The sequence below is a fragment of the Hemitrygon akajei genome, chromosome 9 (assembly GCF_048418815.1).
Source record: "Hemitrygon akajei chromosome 9, sHemAka1.3, whole genome shotgun sequence".
Classification (NCBI taxonomy): domain Eukaryota; kingdom Metazoa; phylum Chordata; class Chondrichthyes; order Myliobatiformes; family Dasyatidae; genus Hemitrygon; species Hemitrygon akajei.
This window is the reverse complement of record NC_133132.1, coordinates 21,815,674-21,841,409: the sequence shown is the minus strand read 5'-3', so window position 1 is coordinate 21,841,409 and position 25,736 is coordinate 21,815,674. Positions and strand designations below refer to the sequence as shown.

Genomic DNA, 25,736 nt, shown 5'->3' with positions numbered 1-25,736 from the left:
TCAAGATATCCCACAGGCTACTGTGCAAAATGAGGGAGGAGATTGCTGGGTCTCTGGCAATAATCTTTGCATCATCAATAGGGACGGGAGAAGTACCAGATGATTAGAAATTTGCAAATGTTGTTCCTTTGTTCAAGAAAGGGAGTAGAGATAACCCAGGAAATTATAGACCAGTGAGACTTACTTCAGTGGTGAGCAAGTTGTTGACGATCCTGAGAGACAGGATTTATGAGCATTTGGAGAGACATAATCTGATTAGAGACAGACTTTGTCAAGGGCAGGTCATGCCTTCCGAGCCTGACTGAATTTTTTGAGGATGTAATAAAACACATTGATGAAGGTAGACTAGTGGATGTAGTATATATGGTTTTCAGTAAGGCATTTGATAATGTTCCCCGTGCCAGGCTCATTCAGTAAGTGAGGCGGCATGAATCCAAGGAGACCTTGCTTTATGGATCCAGAAGAGCTATAGTGATTGGAGATTCGATTGTAAGGGGAATAGATAGGCGTTTCTGCGGCCGCAAACGAGACTCCAGGTGGGTATGTTGCCTCCCTGGTGCAAGGGTCAAGGATGTCTCTGAGCGGCTGCAGGACATTCTGGAGTGGGAGGGTGAACAGCCAGTGGTCGTGGTACACATAGGTACCAACGATATAGATAAAAAATGGGATGAGGTCCTACAAGGTGAATTTAGGGAGTTAGGAGATAAACTAAAAAGTAGGACCACAAAGGTAATAATCTCTGGATTACTACCAGTGACACGTGCTAGTCAGAGCAGAAATAGGAGGATATTTCAGATGAATACATGGCTTGAAAAATGGTGCAAGGGGGAGGGATTCAAATTTCTGGGGCATTAGAACCAGTTCTAGGGGAGGTGGGACCGGTACAAACAGGACGGTCTGCACTTGGGCTGGACTAGAACCAATGTCCTAGGGGGAGCGTTTGCTACTGCTGTTCAGGAGGATTTAAATTAATGTAGTAGGGGGATGGGAACAAGTGTAGAGACAGAGAGAGGTGTAAAATGAGGGTAGAAGTAAAAAGTAGTAAGGTGAAAAGTAAAAGTGGCAGGCAGGCAAATCCAGGGCAAAAATCAAAAAGGGCCACTTTTCAACATAATTGTATAAGGGCTAACTGTTGTAAAAACGAGCCTGAAGGCTTTGTGTGTCAATGCGAGGAGCATTCGTAACAAGGTGGATGAGTTGAATGTGCAGATAGTTATTAATGAATATGATATAGTTGGGATCACAGCGACATGGCTCCAGGGTGACCAAGGATGGGAGCTCAACATCCAGGGATATTCAATATTCAGGAGGGATAGACAGGAAAGAAAAGGTGGGATAGCGTTGCTGGTTAGAGAAAAGATTGACGCAATAGAAAGGAAGGACATTAGCCTGGAGGATGTGGAATCAATATGGGTAAAGCTACATAACACTAAGGGGCAGAAAACGCTGGTGGGAGATGTGTACAGGCCACCTAACAGTAGTAGTGAGGTTGGGGATGGCATTAAACAGGAAATTAGAAATGCGTGCAATAAGGGAACAGCAGTTATAATGGGTGACTTCAATCTACATATAGATTGGGTGAACCAAATTGGTAAGGGTGCTGAGGAAGAGGATTTCTTGGAATGTATGCGGGATGGTTTTCTGAACCAGCATGTCGAGGAACCAACTAGAGAGCAGGCCATTCTAGACTGGGTATTGAGCAATGACGAAGGGTTAGTTAGCAATCTTGTTGTGCGAGGCCCCTTGGGTAAGAGTGACCATAATATGGTGGAATTCTTCATTAAGATGGAGAGTGACATAGTTAATTCAGAAACAAAGGTTCTGAACTTAAAGAAGAGCAACTTTGAAGATATGAGACGTGAATTAGCTAAGATAGACTGGCAAATGACACTTAAAGGGTTGACAGTAGATATACAATGACAAGCATTTAAAGATCGCATGGATGAACAACAACAATTGTTCATCCCAGTTTGGCAAAATAAACCAGGGAAGGTAGTGCACCCGTGGCTGACAAGGGAAATTAGGGATAGTATCAAGTCCAAAGAAGAAACATACAAATTAGCCAGAAAAAGCAGTACACCTGAGGACTGGGAGAAATTGAGTCCAGCAGAGGAGGACAAAGGGCTTAATTAGGAAAGGGAAAAAAGATTATGAGAGAAAGCTGGCAGGGAACATAAAAACTGACTCTAAGAGCTCTTATAGATATGTGAAAAGAAAAAGATTGGTTAAGACAAAAGTAGGTCCCTTACAGTCAGAAACAGGTGAATTGATCATGGGGAACAAGGACATGGCAGACCAATTGAATAGCTACTTTGGTTCTGTCTTCACTAAAGAGAACACAAATAATCTTCGGGAAATAGTAGGGGACCGAGGGTCTAGTGAGATGGAGGAACTGAGGGAAATACATGTTAGTAGAGAAGTGGTGTTAGGTAAATTGAAGGGATTAAAGGCAGATAAATCCCCAGGACCAGATGGTCTGCATCCCAGAGTGCTTAAAGAAGTAGCCCAAGAAATAGTGGATGCACTAGTGATAATTTTTCAAAAGTCTTTGGATTCTGGATTAGTTCCTGAGGATTGGAGGGTGGCTAATGTAACCCCACTTTTTAAAAAAGAGAAACCGGGGAATTAGCCTGACATCGGTGGTGGGGAAAATGCTAGAGTCAGTTATCAAAGATGTGATAACAGCACATTTGGAAAGGGGTGAAATCATCGGACAAAGTCAGCATGGATTTGTGAAAGGAAAATCATGTCTGACGAATCTTATAGAATTTTTTGAAGTTGTAACTAGTAGAATGGATAGGGGAGAACCAGTGGATGTGGTATATTTGGATTTTTAAAAAGGCTTTTGACAAGGTCCCACACAGGAGATTAGTGTGCAAACTTAAAGCACACGGTATTGGGGGTATGGTATTGATGTGGATAGAGAATTGGTTGGCAGACAGGAAGGAAAGAGTGGGAATAAACGGGACCTTTTCAGAATGGCAGGCAGTGACTAGTACTGCAAGGCTCAGTGCTGGGACCCCAGTTGTTTACAATATATATTAATGATTTAGATGAGGGAATTAAATGCAGCATCTCCAAGTTTGCAGATGACAAGAAGCTGGGTGGCAGTGTTAGCTGTGAGGAGGATGCTAAGAGGATGCAGGGTGACTTGGATAGATTAGGTGAGTGGGCAGATTCATGGCAGATGCAATTTAATGTGGATAAATGTAAGGTTATCCACTTTGGTGGCAAGAACAGGAAAACAGATTATCTGAATGGTGGCCGATTAGGAAAAAGGGAGGTGCAACGAGACCTGGGTGTCATTGTACACCAGTCATTGAAAGTGGGCATGCAGGTACAGCAGGCGGTGAAAAAGGCAAATGGTATGTTGGCATTCATAGCAAGAGGATTTGAGTACAGGAGCAGGGAGGTTCTACTGCAGTTGTACAAGGCCTTGGTGAGACTACACCTGGAATATTGTGTGCAGTTTTGGTCCCCTAATCTGAGGAAAGACATTTTTGCCATAGAGGGAGTACAGAGAAGGTTCACCAGATTGATTCCTGGGATGGCAGGACTTTCATATGAAGAAAGACTGGATCGACTAGGCTTATACTCACTAGAATTTAGAAGATTGAGGGGGGATCTTATTGAAACGTATAAATTCTTAAGGAATTGGACAGGCTAGATGCAGGAAGATTGTTCCCGATGTTGGGGAAGTCCAGAACGAGGGGTCACAGTTTAAGGATAAAGGGAAAGCCTTTTAAGACTGAGATGAGGGAAAACTTCTTCACACAGAGAGTGGTGAATCTGTGGAATTCTCTGCCACAGGAAACAGCTGAGGCCAGTTCATTGGCTATATTTAAGAGGGAGTTAGATATGGCTCTTGTGGCTGATCAAGGGGAATGGAGAGAAAGCAGGTACAGGGTTCTGAGTTGGATGATCAGCCATGATCATACTGAATGGCGGTGCAGGCTCAAAGGGCCGAATGGCCTATTCCTGCACCTATTTTCAATGTTTCTATGCATAAGGAAGTAGAAGTGTTGGTTAATAAGTTTGCCGATGACACAAAAATTGGGATGTTGTGGAGGGCTGTCAGAGGTTACAGCGGGACATCAACAGGATGCAGAACTGGGCTGAGAAGTGGCAGATGGAGTTCAACCCAGATAAGTGTGAAGTGGTTCATTTCAGGAGGTCAAATTTGAAGATAGAATACATTAATGGTAAGATTCTAGGCAGTGTGGAGGATCAAAGAGATCTTGAGGTCCGTGTCTATAGAACACTCAAAACTGCTGCACAGGTTGACTGTGCTATTAAGATGGCATATGGTGTGTTGGCATTCATCAACCGTGGGATTGAGTTCAAGAGCTGTGAGGTAATGTTACACCTCTATAAGACCTTAATTGGACCCCACTTGGAGTACTGTGTTCAGTTCTGGTCATCTCACTACAGGAAGGGTGTGGATACTATATAGAGAGTGCAGAAGAGATTTACAAGGATGTTGCCTGGATTGGGGAGCGTGCCTTATGAGAATAGGTTGAGTGAACTTGGTCTTTTCTCCTTGGAGTGACAGAGGATGAGAGATGACCTGACAGAGGTGTACAAGATGATGAGGGGCATTGATCGTGTGGATAGCCAGAGGCTTTTTCCCAGGGCTGAAATGGCTAACACAAGGGGGCATAGCTTTAAGGTGCTTGGAAGTAGGTCCAAGGGGGTGGTCAGAGGCAAGTTTGTCCACACAGAGTGGTGGGTATGTGGATTGCACTGCCAGTGACAGTGGTGGAAGTGGATGTAATTGGGTCTTTCAAGAGACTCTTGGATAGATACATGAGGCTTAGAAAAATAGAGGGCTATGCAGTAGGGAAATTCTAGATAGTTTGTAGAGTAGGTTACATGACTGGCACAACATTGTGGGCCGAAGGGCCTGTAATGTGCTGTAGATTTCTGTTTCTATGCTTTTTGAAGGATTTTTCCATTCAAGCTGTTCCATACCAGGCCATGATGCAAATCAAGTTTAATGACCATTCAGCCATGCGTGGTTACAACCAAACAAAACAGCATTCCTCTGGGGGCAGGTGCAAGGCACGAAACGTGGACAGCAGATTCAAAACAGTGAGCCACACAAAAACACAGAGTCAGTACAGTGTCCGTATTATATCCGCAGTATAGAAGCCTGTCAGTGTTTCAGATCGTCACAAACTTCAAAGTGATTTGAGCCACTGGATTCAAATAATCTAGATATTAGACTTTGTTCATGGTCACCTTCCCTCCAGAACAGATTGTGATAATGAAAATGTTTTAGGAAAACCATTGTTGTAAAGACCTATCTCACTCATATCCCGCAAGCCAAAGGGTGGGGAAAAAAGAAATCTGCCATCTGTACCAGGTCTGACTCCAGACCTGGAGTGTTGTGGCTGACTATTTACTAAGCCAGAATTGACTGAGGTACTTGGAACAACAAATAACAAAGACTGCCCCGTTGACCCTATCAAGATCTTAAAAATATCTGGGGGCTTGAGCCAAAGTTGCAGAGTCATCTCCCAAATGAAGCAAGCAACAGCCTACTACAGTCATACTCATGGAATCGTATCTTGCAGTCACCAGACATCATAGTCGCCGTTGCTTCACCTCTCCTGAACCATCAAGACAGAATCCACAATATACAGTGGGAAGAGTCCTCAAGCATGAAATCTCATGGCAACAGGTTAAGCTTGGGCAAGGAAAGCACCAGCTGATGAACCAACTCTACTGCATTTACTACTCCAACCAGAGAGAGCACCGGGCACCCGGGTGTGGCTCAGAGGCACCACTACTGAACAGACAGCGAGGAAAGATGCAACTTGATCTCATCCTCCGGGAGATGCATCTGACCATTCCAGTATAGCTAGGTGCCCACTACACTTGTGGAAATGAACTCCTGTCCCAGTGAGAATACGGTGTTGTGTGGCAATACCACCATACTCTGGGGGCAGGCTGAGCACCCATGAGGCACAGCGGGTCACCTGCAGCAGAATTATACTCAAAGCACAATCTGCCCAGCATACCCCTGGCTGGACCATCACTGTCAAACCTCAGTTCAATGACATTCCCGATAGTAGCACCTAGCACACCACAGAATGAGGAATTAACCTGCAGGACAAAATTACTTGCATGCCAAACCCAAGACAACTTGAGATGATATAACCATGTTACCCCACTACCAACAGCTCAGACCCCAGCTTGGCAGCCAGGCCTCATTAAGGCAAACAGTGGTGGACACTTGAACAACTAACTCACTGCAGGAGCCGGGGCCAAATATCCCCATTCTTAATGGCAAGGGAACCCAGTACATCAGAGCAGGGAAAAGCTGGAGCTTTTGCAAGAACCTTCAGCTGAAGTACAAAGTGGACAATCCACCTCGGCCTCTGCAGCAGTCCCCAGAATGGTTGATGAAAGTCTTCAACCAATTTGATGCACGCTTCGTGATATCAAGATACAGTTCAAGACACTGGAGACAGACTATCCACCCTGCAAACTGCCTTTTCCAAAAGTTTACTTCTAGAAAGTGCTATAGGGTTATTAAAACAAAAACTTCACACCATCTTAAAAGTTTCTTGCTCCAGGCAGTAAATCTGAGCCGCCACCAGTTAGCCTCCCCGCCACCTCCAGTCACTACACTGCAAACACTATTTATAATGTTGTTTACATTGTAGATAACATCAAGTTCATGCTTACTGTCATCTGACTTTCTATATCTAATTTGCTTGGGGCTATTATATAATAAAATACAATTCAAAATGCACGTGAAGTGAGCAAGCAGCAACTTGAAATGTTGCTGTTGTTCGTCCTTTGGCGTCGAAGATGACCACGATTTCTGTCAGGTGGAGGGTTTGTGACTGTGGGTCCGGAGGTGACTGGTGAGGCCAATCCGGGCCCTGAAAGCTCGCCCACATGTGGGACACATGAGGGTAGGTGCTGCAGTGGAAGTGGAGGTAGCTCGAGCCTTGCGCGCAGCAAGTTTCCTCTGAGCCTCTGCGGTGCGTCTGATTTCTGCTGCATACGCTCCTTTAGTGGTCCTGCTCCACCAGGTTGGGCGGTCCAGAGCAAGCGATTCCCAGCTACTGGGATTGTTGTTGAGGTCTTTGAGGGACACCTTGAGGCAGCCTTTGAAACGTTTCTTCTGCCCTCCAATTGAGCGCTTGCCCTGGCTCAGCTCTCCATACAGCAGCTGTTTTGGTAGTCGACTGTCAGACATTCTGACAACATGGCCAGCCCATCTGGCTTGGGCCTTCTGTAGGAGGGTGTAGAAGCTGTGGGTGCTAGCCCGCTCCAGGACCTCCGCATCTGGGACTTTGTCCTGCCATCGTACGTGGAGAAGTCTGTGGAGGCAGCTCAAGTGGAAGTGGTTGAGCTGTTTAGCGTGTCTGCTGTAGACAGTCCAGGTCTCGCTGGCACAGAGGAGGGTGGTGAGAACCACTGCTCGGTAGACCTTCAGCTTGGTGGTAAGGCTGAGTCCTCTCCGCTCTCATACATTCTCACGGAGTCTCCCACTGGCGGCACTGGCTTTGGCAAATTTGGCAATTTTGAAATGTAAACTGTTCAGTGAACAGCTTGTTGTCCTGGTGACGAGAGTTCAGTGGTGGCCAACCTGTAGTACGAAGCTGCTACCCAGGCTGGCAGTCCTGGTCCTGATCCTGATGGTTGTGATCTTGGGATGGATGAGAGATCCTCAACAACATTTCAGACTGCAGTGCTCCCAGTAAACGTCACAAACCGAGGCACTGAAGGCAGTGGAAAATCTCTTCCATGTCGAGGATGTGGCTTCTGGCGTGATGGGTCTCAGAAAACTTGCCCTGGTATTCTCTGCTGGAGAACCAGAATTTGTCAGAAGTTTTGATAATACGTTGGGGCAGTTAGGCATTCCTGAGGCTTCAGTTTGTTGGCATCACCGAGGAATTAATTGTCTGAGGAGAATTATCTTGTAGGGTCCTTCAGGCCATCACTATTAAATTTGCATGGGCAATGTTTTTATTAGCACTGCTATTTTGGGACAATGCAGATAGAGATGAGAGAGCTGCTATCTTGGGTCAATGCAGATAGAGATGAGAGAGCTGCTATCTTGGGTCAATGCAGATAGAGATGAGAGAGCTGCTATCTTGGGACAATGCAGATAGAGATGAGAGAGCTGCCATCTTGGGACAATGCAGATAGAGATGAGAGAGCTGCCATCTTGGGACAATGCAGATAGAGATGAGAGAGCTGCCATCTTGGGACAATGCAGATAGAGATGAGAGAGCTGCTATCTTGGGACAATGCAGATAGAGATGAGAGAGCTGCTATCTTGGGACAATGCAGATAGAGATGAGAGAGCTGCCATCTTGGGACAATGCAGATAGAGATGAGAGAGCTGCTATCTTGGGACAATGCAGATAGAGATGAGAGAGCTGCCATCTTGGGACAATGCAGATAGAGATGAGAGAGCTGCTATCTTGGGACAATGCAGATAGAGATGAGAGAGCTGCCATCTTGGGACAATGCAGATAGAGATGAGAGAGCTGCCATCTTGGGACAATGCAGATAGAGATGAGAGAGCTGCTATCTTGGGACAATGCAGATAGAGATGAGAGAGCTGCTATCTTGGGACAATGCAGATAGAGATGAGAGAGCTGCCATCTTGGGACAATGCAGATAGAGATGAGAGAGCTGCTATCTTGGGACAATGCAGATAGAGATGAGAGAGCTGCCATCTTGGGACAATGCAGATAGAGATGAGAGAGCTGCCATCTTGGGACAATGCAGATAGAGATGAGAGAGCTGCCATCTTGGGACAATTCAGATAGAGATGAGAGAGCTGCCATCTTGGGACAATGCAGATAGAGATGAGAGAGCTGCCATCTTGGGACAATGCAGATAGAGATGAGAGAGCTGCCATCTTGGGACAATGCAGATAGAGATGAGAGAGCTGCCATCTTGGGACAATGCAGATAGAGATGAGAGAGCTGCCATCTTGGGACAATGCAGATAGAGATGAGAGAGCTGCCATCTTGGGACAATGCAGATAGAGATGAGAGAGCTGCCATCTTGGGACAATGCAGATAGAGATGAGAGAGCTGCCAGTACAGTTGTTGAAGAATAGGTGAGGTAAATGTCCTCAGACTGTCTAGTTTAATAACAGGTGACAGGCCTGGATCAGGATATTGCAATGAGCTGCTGTACTTACCTCTGTTAAAGCAGGGTGGTGACTGTAACCAACAGCGAGTCCTCCTCCCCACAATGATTGGGGTACTGTGTGGTGACGCTGCCCCTTCTTTATTGATCACATCCTGTCAGAGGATTTTATTTTCTGTGTCTGGCAGTGAAATGGTGCAGAAGGATATGCCTAATTCCTTCTGGGATCCAGGCCAGGACATCTTCAGTCTATAATTACAAACTTCATAACCTGTCACATTATTGTAATCCTTTCCATCCACAGACCACCCTGGCACTATCAGTTTTGGATTGCAATCAAGATTTATGGATCTTGGTCTGACCTTAAAGCACCAGACAGAGCAAGACTGGAGTTCTGTAGGTTCTTGAGGCCAGCTTAGTAGGTTCTTGAGGCCAGCTTAGTAGGTTCTTGAGGCCAGCTTAGTAGGTTCTTGAGGCCAGCTTAGTAGGTTCTTGAGGCCAGTTTAGTAGGTTCTTGAGGCCAGCTTAGTAGGTTCTTGAGGCCAGCTTCGTAGGTTCTTGAGGCCAGCTTAGTAGGTTCTGTGGCAGAGTACTGAAGGCAGTGATTGCCTCATTGTGAAAATACCTTGCAATTATTGCAAAGACTATTTGTTGTGCTCACTGGTTATTTAGAACAGGTATTAGACCACAAGACCATAAGACATGGGAGCAGAATTAGGCCACTTGGCCCGTCGAGTCTGTGCTGCCATTCTATCACGGCTGATTTATTATCCCTCTCAACCCCATTCTCCTGCCTTCTCCCCGTAACCTTTGACTAACCAAGAACCTATCGACCTTCCCTTTAAAAATATTCAATGACTTGACCTCTACAGCCATCCATGGCAATAAATTCCACCAACTCACCACCCTCTGGCTAACCTCCCATGCGGGACCTTGTCAAAGGCCTTACTGAAGTCCATGTAGACAACATCCACTGCCTTCCCTTCATCCACTTTCCTGGTAACCTCCTCGAAAAACTCTAATAGATTGGTTAAACCACACACAAAGCCATGCTGACTTTTTCTAATAAGTCCCTGTCTATCCAAATACTTGTAGATTCTATCTCTTAGAGTACCTTCCAATAATTTACCTACTACCGATGTCAAATTTACCGGCCTACCATTTGACAAATCTATCAAGAGTTTTTGATGGTTGCAGGAAGGGTGTGATTGGCAACTAAATATTCCTGGATTTAGTTGCTTCAGGTGTGATAGAGTAGGAGGGGCCAGAGGAGGAGGTGTTGCATTGCTTGTCCGAGAAAATCTTATGGCGGTGCTTTGGAAGGATAGATTACAGAGCTCCTCTAGGGAGGCTATTTGGGTGGAATTGAGGAATGGGAAAGGTGTAGTAACACTGATAGGAGTGTATTATAGGCCACCTAATGGGGAGCGTGAGTTGGAAGAGCAAATGTGTAAGGAGATAGCAGATATTTGTAGTAAACACAAGGTGGTGATTGTGGGAGATTTTAATTTTCCACACATAGATTGGGAAGCTCATTCTGTAAAAGGGCTGGATGGTTTAGAGTTTGTGAAATGTGTGCAGGATAGCTTTTTGCAACAATACATAGAAGTACCGACTAGAGATGGGGCAGTGTTGGATCTCCTGTTAGGGAATGCGATAGGTCAGCTGACAGATGTATGTGTTGGGGAGCACTTCGGGTCCAGTGATCACAATAGCATTAGCTTCAATATAATTATGGAGAAGGACAGGACTGGACCTAGAGTTGAGATTTTTGATTGGAGAAAGGCTAACTTTGAGGAGATGCGCAGGGATTTAGAGAGAGTGGAATGGGTCAAGTTGTTTTATGGGAAGGATGTAATAGAGAAATGGAGGTCATTTAAGGGTGAAATTATGAGGGTACAGAATCTTTATGTTCCTGTTCGGTTGAAAGGAAAGATTAAAGGTTTGAAAGCGCCATGGTTTTCAAGGGATATTAGAAACTTGGTTCGAAAAAAGAGGGATGTCTACAATAGATATAGGCAGCATGGAGTAAAGGAATTGCTCGAGGAATATAAAGAATGTAAAAGGAAACTTAAGAAAGAGATTAGAAAAGCTAAAAGAAGTTACGAGTTTGGTTTGGCAAATAAGGTGGAAGTAAATCCGAAAGGCTTCTACAGTTATATTAAAAGCAAGAGGATAGTGAGGGATAAAATTGGTCCCTTAGAGAATCAGGGTGGTCAGCTATGTGTGGAGCCGAGGGAGATGGGAGAGATTTTGAACGATTTCTTCTCTTCGGTATTCACTAAGGAGAAGGATATCGAATGGTGTAAGGTGTGGGAAACAAGTAAGGAAGTTATGGAACCTATGACAATTAAAGAGGTGGAAGTACTGGCGCTTTTAAGAAATTTAAAAGTGGATAAATCTCCGGGTCCTGACCGGATATTCCCCAGGACCTTGAGGGAAGTTTGTGTAGAGATAGCAGGAGCTCTGACGGAGATCTTTCAGATGTCATTAGAAACAGGGATTGTGCCGGAGGATTGGCGTATTGCTCATGTGGTTCCATTGTTTAAAAAGGGTTCTAGAAGTAAGCCTGGCAATTATAGACCTGTCAGTTTGACATCAGTGGTGGGTAAATTAATGGAAAGTATTCTTAGAGATAGTATTTATAATTATCTGGATAGACAGGATCTGATTAGGAGTAGCCAGCATGGATTTGTGCGTGGAAGGTCATGTTTGACAAACCTTATTGAATTTTTTGAAGTAGTTACGAGGAATGTTGACGAGGGTAAGGCAGTGGATGTAGTCTATATGGACTTCAGCAAGGCCTTTGACAAAGTTCCACATGGAAGGTTAGTTAAGAAGGTTCAGTCGTTAGGTATTAGTGCTGGAGTAATAAAATGGATTCAACAGTGGCTAGATGGGAGATGCCAGAGAGTAGTGGTGGATAATTGTTTATCGGGATGGAGGCCGGTGACTAGCGGGGTGCCTCAGGGATCTGTTTTGGGCCCAATGTTGTTTGTAATATACATAAATGATCTGGATGATGGGGTGGTAAATTGGATTAGTAAGTATGCTGATGATACTAAGGTAGGAGGTGTTGTGGATAATGAGGTGGGTTTTCAAAGCTTGCAGGGAGATTTATGCCGGTTAGAAGAATGGGCTGAACGTTGGCAGATGGAGTTTAATGCTGAGAAGTGTGAGGTTCTACATTTTGGCAGGAATAATCCAAATAGAACATACAGGGTAAATGGTAGGGCATTGAGGAATGCAGTGGAACAGAGAGATCTAGGAATAACAGTGCATAGTTCCCTGAAGGTGGAGTCTCATGTAGATAGGGTGGTGAAGAAGGCTTTTGGAACGCTGGCCTTTATAAATCAGAGCATTGAGTACAGAAGTTGGGATGTAATGTTAAAATTGTACAAGGCATTGGTAAGGCCAAATTTGGAATATTGTGTACAGTTCTGGTCACCGAATTATAGGAAAGATATCAATAAATTAGAGAGAGTGCAGAGACGATTTACTAGGATGTTACCAGGGTTTCAGCACTTAAGTTACAGAGAAAGGTTGAACAAGTTAGGTCTCTATTCATTGGAGCGTAGAAGGTTGAGGGGGGATTTGATCGAGGTATTTAAAATGTTGAGAGGGATAGATAGAGTTGACGTGAATAGGCTGTTTCCATTGAGAGTAGGGGAGATTCAAACGAGAGGACATGATTTGAGAGTTAGGGGGCAAAAGTTTAAGGGAAACACGAGGGGGTATTTCTTTACTCAGAGAGTGATAGCTGTGTGGAATGAGCTTCCTGTAGAAGTAGTAGAGGCCAGATCAGTTGTGTCATTTAAGGTAAAATTGGATAGGTATATGGATAGGAAAGGAGTGGAGGGTTATGGGCTGAGTGCGGGTAAGTGGGACTAGGTGAGATTAAGAGTTCGGCACGGACTAGGAGGGCCGGAATGGCCTGTTTCCGTGCTGTGATTGTTATATGGTTATATATATGGTTATATAGTGAGAGAGTAAATTGGTGTAGACATTGGCTCAATGGGAGAAGCCAAAGAGTGGTAGTGGAGGACTGCTTCTCTGAGTGGAGGCCTGTGACTAGTGGTGTGCCACAGGGATCAGTGCTGGGTCCATTGTTATTTGTCATCTATATCAATGATCTGCATGATAATGTCGTAAATTGGATCAGCAAATTTATGATACAAAAGACTGGAGGTGTAGTGGACAGTGAGGAAGGTTTTCAAAGCCTGCAGAGGGATTTGGACCAGCTGGAAAAATGGGCTGAAAAATGGCAGATGGAGTTTAATACAGACAAGTGTGAGGTATTGCACTTTGGAAGGACAAACCAAGGTAGAACATACAAGGTAAATGGTAGGGCACTGAGGAGTGCAGTAGAACAGAGGGATCTGGGAGTACAGATACAAAATTCCCTAAAAGTGGTGTCACAGGTAGATAGGGTAGTAAAGAGAGCTTTTGGTACATTGGCCTTTATAAATCAAAGTATTGAGCATAAGAGTTGGAATGTTATGGTGAGGTTGTATGAGGCATTGCTGAGACCGAATTTGGAGTATTGTGTGCAGTTTTGGTCACCTAATTACAGGAAGGATGTTAATAAGGTTGAAAGAGTGCAGAGAAGGTTTACAAGGATGTTGCCGGGACTCGAGAAACTGAGTTACAGATAAAGGTTGAATAGGTTAGGACTTTATTCCCTGAAGCATTGAAGAATGAGGGGAGACTTGATAGAGGTATATAACATTATGATGGGTATAGATAGAGTGAATGCAAGCAGGCTTTTTCCACTGAGGCCAGGGGAGAAAAATAAAACCAGAGGACATGGGTTAAGGGTGAAGGGGGAAAAGTTTAAAGGGAACATGGGGGGGGGCTTCTTCACACAGAGAGTGGTAGGGGTGTGGAATGAGCTGCCAGATGAAGTTGCAAATGTGGGCTTACTTTTGACATTTAAGGAAAACGTGGACAGGTACATGGATGAGAGGGGTATGGAGGGATATGGTCCAGGTGCAGGTCAGTGGTACTAGGCAGAAAAATGGTTTGGCGCAGCCAAGAAGGGCCAAAAGGCCTGTTTCTGTGCTGTAATGTCCTATGGTTCTGTGGGACTTCTATGTATTAAGGAAACTTTCCTAAGCACATTTGACAAACTCTATCCTATCTAATCCTTTCACACTGTGGTGGTCCCAGTCATTATGTGGAAAATTAAAATCATCTACTACACCAACCTTACGCTTCTTGCAACAGACTGTAATTTCTCTACAGATTTGCAACACTGAGATCTCTGTACAAATTTGTTCCCCTAAATCCCGAAATATTGACCTGGCAGTCCCAGCCCTCCTGCATTAGTCTCACTATTGGCTACAAGAATATAATTCCAGGCATTAGACCATAAGACATAGGCGCAGAAATAGACGATTTGGCCCATTGAATCTGCTCCGCCATTCAATCATGGCTGATCTTTCCCCCCCACCCTCAGCCCCACACCTCTGGCCTTCTCCCTGTAACCTTTGATGTCAAACAAGAACCTATCAATCTCTGCCTTAAATAAACCCAATGACCTGGCCTCCACAGCTGCCTGTGGTAATAAATTCCACAAACTTACCACCCTCTGGCTAAAGAAATTTCTCATCTGATTTAAATAGACACCACTCTATCCTGAGGCCGTTCCCTTTCGCCTTAGACACTCCTACCGTGGGAAACATCCTTTCCACATCTACTCCGTCTAGGAGTATTTGAAAGGTTTCAATAAGACCCCCCCACCCATTCTTTTAAACTCCAGCCAGTACAAACGTTCCTCATATGATAACCCTTTCATTCTCAGAATCACACTTGTGAACCTCCTCTGAACCCTCTCCAATGTCAGCACACCTTTTCTTAGATGAGGAGCCATAAGCTGTTCACAATGCTCGAGGTGAGGCCTCACCAGTGCCTTATAAAGCCTCAGCATCACGTCCCTGCTCTTGTATTCTAGACCGCTTGCTAGCATTGTATTTGCCTTCCTCATCATGAACTCAACCTGCAAGTTAGCCATTAGGGTGTTCTGCATAAGGACTCCCAAGTCACTTTGCATCTCAGATTTTTGGATTTTATCTGCATTTAGAAAATAGTCTGTGAATTTCTTCTACCAAATTGCATGACCATGCATTTTCCAACATAGTATTTCATTTGCCACTTTCTTTCCCATTCTCCTGATCTGTCTAAGTCCTTCTGCATCCTACCCATTTCCTCAACACTTACAAATGCTGGTGGAACACAGTAGGCCAAGCAGCATTTAAAAGGAGAAGCGCTGTCAACATTTCAGGCCGAGACCCTTCGTCAGGACTAACTGAAAGGAAAGATACTAAGAGATTTGAAAGTAGGAGGGGGAGAGGGAAATGCGAAATGATAGGAGAAGACCAGAGGGGATGGGATGAAGCTAAGAGCTGGAAATCTGCAGATTTCCTCGTGTTTCCTCAACACTACTTGCTCCTCCGCCAATCTTCGTATCATTTGCAAACTTGGCAACAAAGCCACCTATTCTATCATCTAAATCATTTATATACAGCCTAAAAAGAAGTGGTCCAACACTGACCCCTGTGGAACACCACTAGTCACTGGCAGCCAACCAGAAAAGGATCTTTTTATTCCCACTCGCTGCCTCCTACCAATCAGCCAATGCTCTAACCATGTTAGTAACTTTCCTGTAATACCATGGGCTCTTAACTTGGTGAGCAGCTTCATGTGTGGCACCTTGTCAAAGGCCTTCTGAAAATCCAAATATACAACATCCACTGCATCCCCTGTATCTACCCTACTTATAATCTCCTCAAAGAATTCCAACATGTTCATCATCAATGTTCATTAAGGGAGAATCTTTTTAATAAAATGGCTTCTTTGTTATGTTAAAAATAAAAATGCTTCTTTGTTATGGTAACTGCTGAGAAAGTGCTTTTCTCTCGCAGCTTGTTTGGGTTATAATTACTGATAACGAGAATTGTATTCATTTGTTAACCAATTGGGATAGATGTTATTCTTTCTTGTGGGTCTGTAAGATATTGTTTTGCAGGCTTTGGAGAGAGAGGAGACGCGATGCTGTAAGCTGGGCGACGGAACGGACCCCGAGCGGGAGTCCGAGGCCCAGGGTCTTCGGCGAGGAGAGGAGCCGAGGACAGATTTGTGTGGAGCGCCTGGCCGACCACCGTTGTTGGTCCCAGGCAGCGGGTCGAGGAGGTCGGAGGGAATTGAATGGTGGCAAGAAGACATCGTTAACTGAGCTCCAACAGTTATGCACGAAGTGGTTGGACTTTGATAAGTTTGGCGCCTTTTACTTTTCCTTTTATATTGTATCTCTATTAAGTACATAGTTCCAGTACGATCTATAAAGTGTAATCATTTAATCGCATATGGTGTACTGTCTGTTATTGAGCTTGGTGGGGACATCACACAGCATCTACACCAGCTGATTACCCAGTTTGGTGGGGCTGGAAGGCTGCTCCCCCTGGACGGAAGCGAGCTGAGTGAGCCTGAGGCTTACCAGAGGGCTACACTAGTTTTGTGTCACCAAGTACTCCATCACCTCCTCCTTAACAATTAACTCTAACAACTTCCCAACCACTGAGGACAGGCTAACCGGTCTATAATTTCCTTTCTGTTGCCTTCCTCCTTTTTAAAAAAAGTGAAGTAACATTTGCAATTTTCCAATCCTCTGACACTATGCCAGAGTCCAATGATTTTTGAAAGATCATAACTAGTGCCGCCACAATCTCTACCACTCCCTCTGTCAGAATCCTGGGGTGCAGATCATCCGGTCTAAGTGACCAGGCCTTTCAGTTATTTGAGCACCTTCTCCTTTATAACAGTAACTGCACCCACTTCTCTTCCCTCGCACCCTTCAATACCTTTCACATCACAGTGAAGACTGATGTAAAATACTCATTTAGTTCACCTGCCATCTCCTTGTTCCCCCGTTATTATTTCTCCTGCCTCATTTTCTTGAGGCCCTATCTCCACTCATCTCTCTGAGCAAATACAAAGGAAGAAAAGCAATAAACTGTGGTGTGGGGGAGAGAGCCACTCTACCCACAGCTTTTTTGCCTTCTCTTACTCAAGCCTTTCCTCACCGAAGCTTTGGAGACCTAAAGCTTAAAATCTCCACTCGCTCTGCCTTACTTTAATTTGTTCTTGTTAACCAATCCTGAATACTGATTGGGTGCTGCTCAAAGCTCCAAGTACCATGAATTGCTGCCTTTTCTACTCAGCTGGGAAACCTAAGCAAGCTATGTCTTTTCAGGTTTCTGCTCTCCAACCTCGGACTGGGCACTGCTCAAAGCAAAGAATTTGTTCCTCCGATTTCCTCCCACAGTCCAAAGTCATGCTGGTTGGTAGATAAATAGGCCATTGTAAATTGTCCCGTGATTAGGAGGGTTTAAAGCAGGGCTTATTCCACCTGTATCTACATATAGCCTGCAAGGTAAACATTAGGACAGCCTGCACAGACTCCAGTCCCTTTGCACCTCTGATTTCTGACTTCCTTCCCCATTCAGAAAATAGCCCACACCTTCTCTAATTGGCTCACCTGATACTTCCCCGTTACAGATAAAATGGTTTCACTGGCTATCATTTTCATCGAGTCAGTTTTTGCAATAATAACTTCAGCTAACACTTTCAGTGCTGAGAATATTATCAAATTACACCCGTGGTAGATTCAAATGAACACAGTGGTTACGAAGATGCATGGTTTGTTGGCCTTCATTAGTCGAAGCGTTGAGTTCAAAACTGCGAGGTGACCACATCTGGAGTATGGGCACCTTATTATAGGAAGGGTGTGGGATATTTGAAGAGGTTGCAGGATGCTGCATGCATTAGAGAGCATGTCTAAAGAGGATAGGCTGAGCAAGTAGGGCTTTTCTCTCTGGAGTAAACGAGGATGAGAGCTGATTTGATTGAGGTGTATCGGATCAAGTGGATAGCCAGAGGAAATGGCTAATTATGGGGAATAATTTTAAGGAAGAAAGAATGGGATGGGAGTCTGTTTAAAAACATTAGGGGTACTTAAGAAACTCTTAGAGAGACACGTGGATAATTGAAAAATGGAGGGCTACGTGGGAGGGAAATGGTTAGATTGTTCTTAGAGTAGGTTAAAAGGTGAGCGCAACACTGTGAACCAAAGGGCCTGTGCTGTAGTGCATTATGTTCCATGTTCTAAAGCCATTCCCCGTTCTGGATTGGGTCTCTTGAAGGTAGAGGTCACACTGGTCACAAAAACTATCCTGATAGATTCACAGGGGAAGCACTGTTCAGGGTCCTTAATAGTGATGAGGGAGGCCTGTTCATAGCCTTCTCGACTGTGTACTGCTCTAACTCTAACGCTTGCAGTATCTCACAAGCCAAGGCTGAGCAAGCTAGGGCCTTTCTCTTTGGAACGAATGAGGATGAACAGTGACTTACAGGTGGATAAGATGAGGAGGCATGAGTGAGCGGATAGCAGAAACTTCTTCCCCAGGGGGCAATTGCTGATAAAAGACAGCATACTTTTAAAATGATTAGAAGCATGGGAGACGTCAGAGGTAGGTTTTCTCCACACGGGGTGAGTACCGGAGACAGACACATTAGGGACATTTAAAAGACAGACATTTAATAGGCACAGTAATGGAGGGTTATGTGGGAGGGAAGAGTTCGATGAACCTCACAGTAGGTTAAAAGATCAGGACAACATTATGGGCTGGGAGGCAACCTCACTACTGCCCTGCTCAGCACTTTGCAACTGTGACACTTTATTATGCTTTGTTATTTCACTACAGGCGCTGTGTAATGGTTTGATCTTTATGAACAGCGTGAGAGATGAGCTTTTCACCGTATCTCAGCAGAGAACAATAATAAACCAATTCTAATTCAGTGCAGTAATCCCTGTCATCTTGTCCACTTCAGCAACAAGTAACACATTTGTACGTTAACACCATTCAAGTAAATAGCATGTAAAGTGATTATTATTGGCTTACTGATTTCAGCTTGGAAACATTCCATACCTGGCTTTGCCACACAGCACTTTCACTTCCGATTCTTTGATAAGTTCACAGCGCATCAGCTGCTCTATCTGATGGTCCAGGTCACTAGTATTAGCCATGGCAGCAGAGGGAACGAGAAGGTCTCCAAGACAACAGCAGCCTGAAGTACAACAAGGACCACTTGGTGAAAACAAGAAGAAATAGCTTGCCTATGAAAGAACCAATGAGTACATATATAACAACCCATTTATTAGGCAACAAAATCTTAGCTTTCACTCAGGCAAACTTAAAAAAAATACTGAACCATACAAAATGTCATCCAGGTGACAAAGAGCTTGATCAAAGATAGGTCTTGGACAAATGTTGGGGTTTAGGGACTGCAAGCCAGAAGTCCTGAAAAGGGAGGGTGAGCAGCCAGATGTCGTGGTACATAGTGGTAGCAACGACGGAGGTAGAAAAAGGGAGGAGATCCTGAAAAAAATATAGCAAATTAGGAAGGAAGCTGAGAAGCAGGATCTCAAGGGTAGTAAACTCGGGATTACTGCCTGTGCCACGCGACAGTGGGGATAGGAATAGAGTGAGGTGGCAGATAAATGTGTGGCTGAAGAATTGGAGTGGGCAGATTTACTAGAGCTGTTGATGGTGGTTTAAACTAATATGGCAGGGGATGGGAACCAGGATGATAAAGCTGAGGATGAGCCAACAGGTTTACAAGTAGATGATGGGTGTAACAAGGAAGGACAAGCCAACGAATGGGTAGAAATGCAGACAAAGTAAGGAGTTAAATTGTTCCAAGGAGGCAAAATTCAAAAGGGTGAAGGTTGCGTGACTGAAGATGTTGTATTTAAATGCGTGTAACATTTGGAATAAGGTGGACGAACTCGTGGCACAATTAGAGCTTGGTCAGTATGATGCTGTGGGCATCATTGAGTCGTGGCTGAAAGGCGGCCATAGTTGGGAGCTTAACATCAAAGGATATACTTGTATCAAAAGGACAGGCAGGAAGGCTCTGTTAGTAAAAGATGCAATTTCATCTCTAGAAAGGGGTGGCATAGAGTCAGAGAATGTAGAATCTTTATGGGTGAAGTTAAGAAATTGCAAGGGTAAAAATAAACCATTATAGGAATCATATATAGGCCTCCAAATAGTATCCAAGATGTGGGGTTGAGATTACAAAGGGAGCTGGAAAAGATATGTAATAAGGGTAATGTCACAATTGTAATGGGGGACTTCAATATGCAAGGGGATTGGGAAAATCAGGTTGGTGTTGGATCACAAGAGAGGGAATTTGTTGAATGCCTACGAGATGGCTTTTTGGAGCAGCTTGTGCTTGAGCCTACTCGGGGAAAGACTGTCTTAGATCGCATGTTGTGTAATAACCCAGATCCTATTAGGGAGCTTAATGGAAAGGAGACCTTAGGAGATAGTGATCATAATATGAATTCATACTGCAATTTGAGAGGGAGAAGCATAACTTACATGTATCTGTATTACAATGGAATAAAGGGAATTACAGACGCATGAGAGAAGAGCTTGCCCAGAAAGATTGGAGGAGGCTACTGGCGAGGATGACAGAACAGAGATGGCTGAAGTTTCTGGGAATAGTTCACAAGGCACAGGATAGGTATGTCCCACAACGGAAGAAGTTCTCAAATCGCAGAGGTAGGCAACCATGATTGACAAAGTAAGTTAAGGACTGCATAAAAAACTAGAAAAGGGCATACTTGGGAAGCTTTTAAAATCCAACAAGAGGCAAATAAAAAAGCTAAAAGGGAAAAGATGAAATATGAGGTCAAACTAGCCAATGATATACAGCAGGATACCAACATTTTATCAATTATATAAAGAGTAAAGGGAGGTGAGAACTGACATTGGACCACTGGAAAATGATGCTGGTGAAGTAGTAACATGGGACAAAGAAATCTCAGATGAACTTAATGAGTACTTTACATCAGTCTTCACTGTGGAAGACACTAGCAGTGGGCCAGAGGTCCATGAGTGTCAGGGAGCAGGAGTGAGTGTCATTACTATTACAAAGCAAACTAAAAGGTCTTAAGGTGGATTAGTACCTGGACCAGATGGACTACATCTCAGAGACCCAAAAGAGGTTGCTGAAGAGATAACAGTTGCATTGGTTATGATCTTTCAAGAATCACTTGATTCTGGCATGGTCCTGGAGGACTGGAAGATTGCAAATGACACTCCACTCTTCAAGAATGGAGGAAGGCAAAAGAAAGAAAATTATAAGCTACACACACAAAATGCTGGTGGAACACAGCAGGTCAGGCAGCATCTATAGGAAGAAGCACTGTCAACGTTTCGGGCCAAGACCCTTCGTCATAACTAACTGAAAGTCAAGTCAACTTTTATTGTCACTTCGACCATAACTGCTGGTAAAAAAATGAGACGTTTTTCAGGACCATGGTGTTACATAACACAGTACAAAAACTAGACTGAACTACGTAATAAAAAAACAGAGAAAGCTATACTAGACTACAGACCTACACTGGACTGCATAAAGTGCACAAAAACAGTGCAGGCATTACAATAAATAATAAACAGGACAGTAGGGCAAGGTGTCAGTCCAGGCTTTGGGTATTGAGAAGTCTGATAGCTTGGGGGAAGAAACTGTTATATAGTCTGGTCGTGAGAGCCCGAATGGTTCGGAGCCTTTCCCAGATGGCAGGAGGGAGAAGAGATTGTATGACGGGTGCATGGGGTCCTTCATAATGCTGTTTCCTTTGCGGATGCAGTGTGTTATGTAAATGTCCATGATGGTGGGAAGAGAGACCCTGATGATTTTCTCAGCTGACCTCACTATCCGCTGCAGGGTCTTGCGATCCGAGATGGTGCAATTTCCGAACCAGGCAGTGATACAGTTGCTCAGGATGGTCTCAATGAAATCCCTGTAGAACGTGATGAGGATGTGGGGTTGGGAGATGGACTTTCCTCAGCCTTCGCAAAAAGTAGAGACGCTGCTGGGCTTTCTTTGCTATGGAGCTGGTGTTGAGGGACCAGGTGAGATTCTCCGTCAGGTGAACACTAAGTAATTTGGTGCTCTTTACGATCTCTACCGAGGAGCCGTCGATGTTCAGCAGGGAGTGGTCACTCTGTGCCCTCCTGAAGTCAACAACCATCTCTTTTGTTTTGTTCACATTCAGAGACAGGTTGTTGGCTCTGCACCAGTCTGTTAGTCGCTGCACCTCCTCTCTGTAAGCTGACTCGTCGTTCTTGCTAATGAGAGCCACCACGGTCGTGTCATCGGCGAACTTGATGATGTGGTTCCAGCTGTGTGTTGCAGCACAGTCGTGGGTCAGCAGAGTGAACAGCAGTGGACTGAGCACGCAACCCTGGGGAGCCCCCGTGCTCAGTGTGATGGTGTTGGAGATGCTGCTCCCGATCGGGACTGACTGAGGTCTCCCAGTCAGGAAGTCTAGGATCCAGTTGCAGAGGGAGGTGTTCAGGCCCAGTAGGCTCAGCTTTCCAATCAGTTTCTGAGGGATGATTGTGTTGAATGCTGAACTGAAGTCTATGAACAGCATTCGAACGTCTGTGTCTTTTTTGTCCAGGTGGGTTAGGGCCAGGTGGAGGGTGATGGCAAAGGTGTCGTCTATTGAACGGTTGGGACGGTACGCAAACTGCAGGGGGTCCAGTGAGGGGGGCAGCAGGGTCTTGATATGCCTCATGACGAGCCTCTCGAAACACTTCATGATGATGGATGTAAGTGCAACGGGACGGTAGTCATTTAGGCAGGACACTGAAGACTTCTTCGGCACGGGGACGATGGTGGCGGCCTTGAAGCACGTTGGAATGGTGGCACTGCTCAGGGAGATGTTGAAGATGTCAGTGAGAACATCTGCTAGCTGGTCTGCACATCCTCTGAGCACTCTACCAGGGACATTGTCTGGTCCAGCAGCCTTCCGTGGGTTGACCCTGCACAGGGTTCTTCTTGCATCGGCCACGGTGAGACACAGCACCTGGTCATTCGCAGGAGGGGTGGATTTCCTCGCCGCCACGTCATTTTCCACCTCAAACCGGGCGTAGAAGTTATTCAGCACATCTGGGAGGGAGGCATCACTTGCACAGTCAGGTGATGTTGTCCTGTAATTGGTGATGTCCTGGATGCCCTTCCACATGCGCCGCGTGTCGCCGCTGTCCTGGAAGTGGCTGTGGATTCGCTGGGCATATGCACGCTTTGCCCCTCCGATGGCCCAGGACAGTTTGGCCCTTGCTGTTGTTAAAGCTGCCTTGTTGCCTGCTCTGAAGGCGGAGTCGCGGGTCCTCAGCAGCGCATGTACCTCTGCAGTCATCCATGGCTTCTGGTTAGCGCGTGTGGTCTTGGACTCAGTGACGTCGTCGATGCACTTGCTGATGTAGCTGGTCACTGATGCTGTGTACTCCTCTAAGTTGGTAGTGTTGCCATCAGTTGCAGCCTCCCTGAACATGTGCCAGTCAGTGTGCTCAAAGCAGTCTTGAAGAGCAGAGATGGCTCCTGCTGGCCAGGTTTTCACCTGCTTCTCAACTGGTCTGGAGCGCCTGACGAGCGGCCTGTATGCTGGAATTAGCATAACAGAGATGTGGTCTGAGTATCCGAGGTGGGGGCAGGGCTCTGCCTGGTATGCGTCGGGGATGTTTGTGTAAACCAGGTCCAACATGTTCTCCCCCCTCGTTGCAAAGTCCACATACTGATGGAATTTGGGGAGCACTGACTTAAGGTTCACATGGTTAAAAGAAGAGATAGTAAAAGATTTGAAAGTGGGAGGGGGAGATCTGAAATGATAGGAGAAGACAGGAGGAGGAGGGATGAAGCTAAGAGCTGGAAAGTTCATTGGCAAAAGGGATACACAGGAAATTTTTCTGTCTATCTCTGGAGACAGCTTATCTACTGGTATCTACTATAAGCCTACGGACTCTCACAGCTACCTGGACTATTCCTCTTCCCACCCTGTCTCTTGCAAAAGTGCCATCCCCTTCTCACAATTCCTACGTCTCTGCCGCATCTGCTCTCAGGATGAGGCTTTTCATTCCAGGACGAAGGAGATGTCTTCCTTTTTTAAACAAAGGGGCTTCCCTTCATCTACCATCAACTCTGCTCTCAAACGCATCTCTCCCATTTCCCGCACATCTGCCCTCACCCCATCCACCCGCCACCCCACTCGGGATAGGGTTCCCCTTGTCCTCACCTACCGCCCCACCAGCCTCTGGGTCCAACATATAATTATCCGTAACTTCCACCACCTCCAACGGGATCCTACCACCAAGCACATCTTTCCCTCCCCAACCTTCTGCTTCCCGCAGGGATCGCTCCCTACGTGACTCCCTTGTCCATTCGTTCTCCCCCATCCCTTCCCACTAATCTCCCTCCTGGCACTTATCCCTGTAAAAGGAACAAGAGCTACACCTGCCCGTACACTTCCTCCCTCACCACCATTCAGGACCCCAGACAGTCCTTCCAGGTGAAGCGACACTTCACCTGTGAACACAAAGTACACTGCAGATGCTGTGGTCAAATCAACACGTACAAACAAGCTGGATGAACTCAGCAGGTCGGGCAACATCCGTTGAAAGGAGTAGTCAACGTTTCGGGCCGAGACCCTTCGTCAGGACTCACGAAGTCACTCAGTCCTGATGAAGGGTCTCAGCCCACAACGTTGACTGCTCATTTCAACAGATGCTGCCCGACCTGCTGAGTTTATCTAGCTTGTTTGTATGTGTTGAATTCACCTGTGAGTCGGCTGGTGTGGTATATTGCGTCCGGTGCTCCCGGTGCGAACTCTTATATATTGGTGAGACCCGACGCAGACTGGGAGACCGTTTCGCTGAACACCTATGCTCTGTCCGTCAGAGAAAGCAGGATCTCCCAGTGGCCACACATTTTAATTCCACGTCCCATTCCCATTCTGATATGTCTATCCATGGCCTCCTCTACTGTCAAGATGAAGCCACACTCAGGTTGGAGGAACAACACCTTATATTCCGTCTGGGTAGCCTCCAACCTGATGGCATGAACATTGATTTCCCTAACTTCCGTTAATGCCCCTCCTCCCCTTCTTACCCCATCCCTATTTATTTATTTATTTATTTATTATTTTTCCCCTTTTTTCTCTCTCTGTCCCTCTCACAATCACTGCTTGCCTGTTCTCCATCTCCCTCTGGTGCTCCCCTCCCTCTTTCTTTCTCCCTAGGCCTCCCATCCCATGATCCTTTCCCTTCTCCAGCTCTGTATCCCTTTTGCCAATCAACTTTCCAGATCTTAGCTTCACCCCTCCCCCTCCAGTCTTCTCCTATCATTTCAGATCTCCCCTCCCCCCTCAAATCTCTTACTATCTCTTCTTTCAGTTAGTCCTGGCGAAGGGTCTCGGCCTGAAACGTCAACTGTACTTCTTCCTATAGATGCTGCCTGGCCTGCTGTGTTCCACCAGCATTTTGTGTGTGTTGCTTGAATTTCCAGCATCTGCAGATTTCCTCGTGTTTGCGAAAATTATAGGCTAGTTAGCCTAACCTCAGTGGTTGGGAAAGTATTGGAGTCTATTATTAAGGATGAGGTTTTGGGGTACTTGGAGACTAATGATAAAATAAGTCAAAGTCAGCATGGTTTCTGTAAAGGGAAATCTTGCCTGGCAGATCTGTTAGAGTTCTTCGAGG

The 25,736-nt window shown here is 45.4% G+C and overlaps 1 protein-coding gene across 4 annotated transcripts in view; it reads right to left on the bottom strand.

Annotated features, from left to right (window-relative positions):
* The window catches only part of LOC140732915 (serine/threonine-protein phosphatase 4 catalytic subunit-like), an 87,791-nt gene that overhangs the window by 44,907 nt on the left and 17,148 nt on the right, over window positions 1–25,736 (bottom strand). For all 4 annotated transcript variants that reach the window (XM_073055609.1, XM_073055610.1, XM_073055611.1 and 1 more), the window contains exon 2: window positions 19,113–19,251. In XM_073055609.1, the coding sequence (XP_072911710.1) occupies window positions 19,113–19,210 (98 nt within the window). In that variant the 5' untranslated portion in view covers window positions 19,211–19,251. The remainder of the gene's footprint in view (window positions 1–19,112; window positions 19,252–25,736) is intronic.